At 48.9% G+C, this 3,413-nt stretch overlaps 1 protein-coding gene across 1 annotated transcript; it reads right to left on the bottom strand.

Moving 5' to 3' along the window:
* Positions 1-608: 608 nt before the first annotated feature.
* Positions 609-3,146, bottom strand: LOC102734728 (melanoma-associated antigen 10-like). The gene is given in 2 exon segments (XM_081809300.1): positions 609-1,715; positions 3,033-3,146. Coding segments are annotated over 2 exon segments (1,221 nt in total).
* Between the last annotated feature and the right edge of the window lie 267 nt (positions 3,147-3,413).

Genomic DNA, 3,413 nt, shown 5'->3' with positions numbered 1-3,413 from the left:
CAAGTACTGAAGAGATGTTTGGTGAATGAAAGAATCAGTGAGCAGGGACTTTCATCTATTAAGATTTCATCTACTTTCTTCAATAGGCCAAGCAAATCCAAGTACATCTTTTTCATTTTCCAGAATGGTGGACTGGAAGGTATAAACAAACCCAAGAATAAGCCATCCTTTACATTTTCCCCTCTGTTTATTGAACCCTATACTTTACTGCTTGGCTCTTTCACAATTCCAAAGAAATTTCTATTCCAATGTTATCTTGTACCAGGTCCCCCAAAAGATGGGAGGTTTCCCAAATTTTTGCAAAATATTGAAACTCTTATTTTTAAACCGGAAAAACAGCAATAAAAACATTACCAATGTCATTCTAAACTTAGAGCCTTTAGGGAATTAAACCTTCCATTAAAAGGGACATTTGAAAAATACCAAAAGAAAAAAAAAGATAAACTTCCAAGTCACTCATATGGAATGGGAACACAAAGTTGTACGCTGTGTTCTCCCCAGCCTGACCTTGACTCTCCTCTACTCAGAGCCAAGACTGCCCTCCTCAAACACAGAGTGATGATTCAGCCTCACTCTTCAGTTGGGACAGGAAAAGCTGCTGACCAATGTCATGCAAGGAACATGGCAGTAGTATTATCCATGGAACCATTTCTGGCCTGGGCCCTCCCTTCCTCATCTCTTAAAGCCTCCTCATACCAGCATGAGAAGGAAGTAGGGTCAGTCCCTTTAACCTTGGCCAAAAATTCCAGAACTTTCATCTTGCTGGTTTTAGCATGAGCCCTGGGGCCCCACAGAAATTCATAGTGTGGAGGATCACTGTTAGGCACCTGCCGGTACTCCTGATAATTCTCCTGCACCCAATCTCTGGTGATGAGCTTCCTGGGCTCCCCATAAATGAAATGCTCCCTCCCAGCATACACTCCCATCATATTCAGGAAATCCCAGATGTCTTCATCAGGGGCACAATTGCCCTCTATGAAGATCACACCCAGGATGATTATCAGGAGACCATTTTTAGGCATGCTCTGGTTGTCGCTAAGCATCTCATCATGGGTGAGGCCCAGGGAGTTGACAAGGACATAGGAGTGGGTGGTGGGGTCCACTTCCTTCACATCAATGCCAGAGATCACCTCCAAACACTTAGACACTTTCTTGAAGATCACAGGGAGTTGTTTCTTGTACCTTTTGATGACAACCTTCAGCATTTCTGCCTTTGTGATGGGCTCCTTCAATCAATACTTGAGGACCATGAAATGCACCAAATCAGCCACCTTCTCATCTAGTGGGTCTCTGGGCAAAGATTCGGTGTCTGTTGATGTCTGTGGGGAACTTGTATCCTCTTCTTCTTGGCTGTTGGAGACTCCTTCTGATGTGCTCCATGATGCAGAGAAGGAGCAGCTCTGAGGACTCTATGGAGGACTGAGTGTTGCAGCAGGTTCCTCTTCCTCCTTCTCCTCTAGGGAGACTGGGATCACAGGCGAGGAAGGTGGGGAGGCGGAGGTGGAGGGGTAAGAGAAGTTGAAAGAGCAACTGGAAATAGAGGAAGTCTCCTCATTGGCTTCAGCTGTGAACACGTGTACTACTGCCAGGCCCTGTATCTCACTTTGGGCCTGAAAGTCTGGTGTAGACACTTTGGAGAGTGAGGCATGATGACTCTTATTGGCAGCAGCAAGTAGAAGTGTGAGCAGGATGGTTGGAGATGGGGTACCACAGGTCTGGAGGAGAGAGGGAGAAGGTCAGCAGCCTCAGCGGAGAAATGCACTTTGGCAGCTCTGGACAAAGACTGACTTACAGGTTTCCTCTTTAGGGGGTGCTCTAGGACCCCAAAGGCCTTCTGGACTTTGAGTCACTTTGTCCCTTAAGATCATATCAGAGGATGTGAGAGAGAGTTTCCCAGGCTATAACCAACCAAGAAAGCCTAGGATTCTTGGGTTGACTGTAGGCAGATGGGATCAGGCACTGTAGGCTTCCCTCTGTTCTGGCATGGGTAGATACCTTAGTAGACACTGAATGTGGCACTGAATCCTGGCACTGAGTGGGCCCCTTCTGTTCTGCTGACCTGAGGACACATGCTTTAGAACAAGGCCCTCATCACCCAGTTCCTGGAGCCCTTGTAAGAGGAATTGAGGGGGCACCTCAGGATATAGATGACAAGCAGAGCCTCCTGTGTTCTAGTATGGGAGGTACCCTCAAGCCAAGATCCCCATTTCCCTGAGACCCCAAAGAGGATGTAATAAAGTGGGATTATCTGCTTGAAGGCCCTGCCTGGGGATTCCTAGGACTGAAAGTCAGAATGGGTTTCTGAGAATACACTTTAGGGTGGGAGATCCCCTCTGCCCTCCCTCAGAGTCCTCTTCTTGATGCCTGATTGGACCTGAAACTCCTCCCTCTGCTAACCTGAGGTCACGCCCCTCTGAGAGAACCTCACCACTCTCAGCCTCCCAAGATGGAAGTCCAGATACACCACATCCAGCCTCCCTGCCTGGGGCCTCACAAGGCTGAAAGGGACAAAGCAGTCCTGGGTCTCCCTCTATATGGGGTAGAATGTCCCTTAAATCTTCCCTCTTAGTCATCAGCTTGATGCCTGGTAGGGCCTGGGACTCTTCTCTTGTGTACTGAGCTGGGCCCCTTCAGAATAAGATCCTCACTTCTCTGACAACCCCTTCAATCAGATGGAAGAGTGGAAAATTCACCCCCATAACACATGGCTAAGTCTGCCTTAACTTCCCAGGCTGAGAGCAAGTTAGATTTCATGGGGCCCATTGTGTTCTAGGATGGCAGGTGCCCTTAGTCCCCTTCAAGGTGTACATATTTACCCCATCTGGGCCTGAGCTCTCTCTTTAATGGAAGTAGTCTCAGGCCAAGATTTCCATGTCCATGTGATGCATGAAGAGGTAAGGAGTGAATCTGCCTGATATTCCTGCCTAGACCATCTCCAGGCTAACAGCAGGGGCATGGCAGTGCCTGGCAGCCTTCTGTGTTGAGCATTCCCCTGAGTCCTCTCTCAAGAGTCCTCTCTCAAGAGTCCTCACCTTGAATACTGGCACTGTCTGGGCCCCCTTTCCCTGCTTACCCAAGAGTGGCCTCCTCAGACCAAGGTATTCACTTCCTAGAGACAATCTGGCAGCAGTGAGGGTCCACCACATGCTTATACATTGTCTCAGGGTCTCTGAGAGCTGTCAACATGGGCATGGTGAGGCTGAGGCCCATCACTCCTGGGTGGTGGGTTCTATCAGTCCTTACTCAGAGTCTGTACCTTGACTCCTTGTTGAGCTTGCGCCTCCTCCCTCTACTGACCTGATTCTGCCCCCTCAGACCAAGGTCCTCGCCTCTCCTGGATGCCCTAGGGGAAATCAGATGCTGCTGCTTATGGCTACCATGTCCCAGGGCCTATTAGAGCTAACACTGGGAGG

This window comes from Leptonychotes weddellii, chromosome X, assembly GCF_054177405.1.
Source record: "Leptonychotes weddellii isolate Sample4059 chromosome X, ASM5417740v2, whole genome shotgun sequence".
In the NCBI taxonomy this organism is placed as follows: domain Eukaryota; kingdom Metazoa; phylum Chordata; class Mammalia; order Carnivora; family Phocidae; genus Leptonychotes; species Leptonychotes weddellii.
The sequence above is the reverse complement of the archived record's forward strand: the minus strand, read 5'-3'. Positions and strand labels throughout refer to the sequence as shown.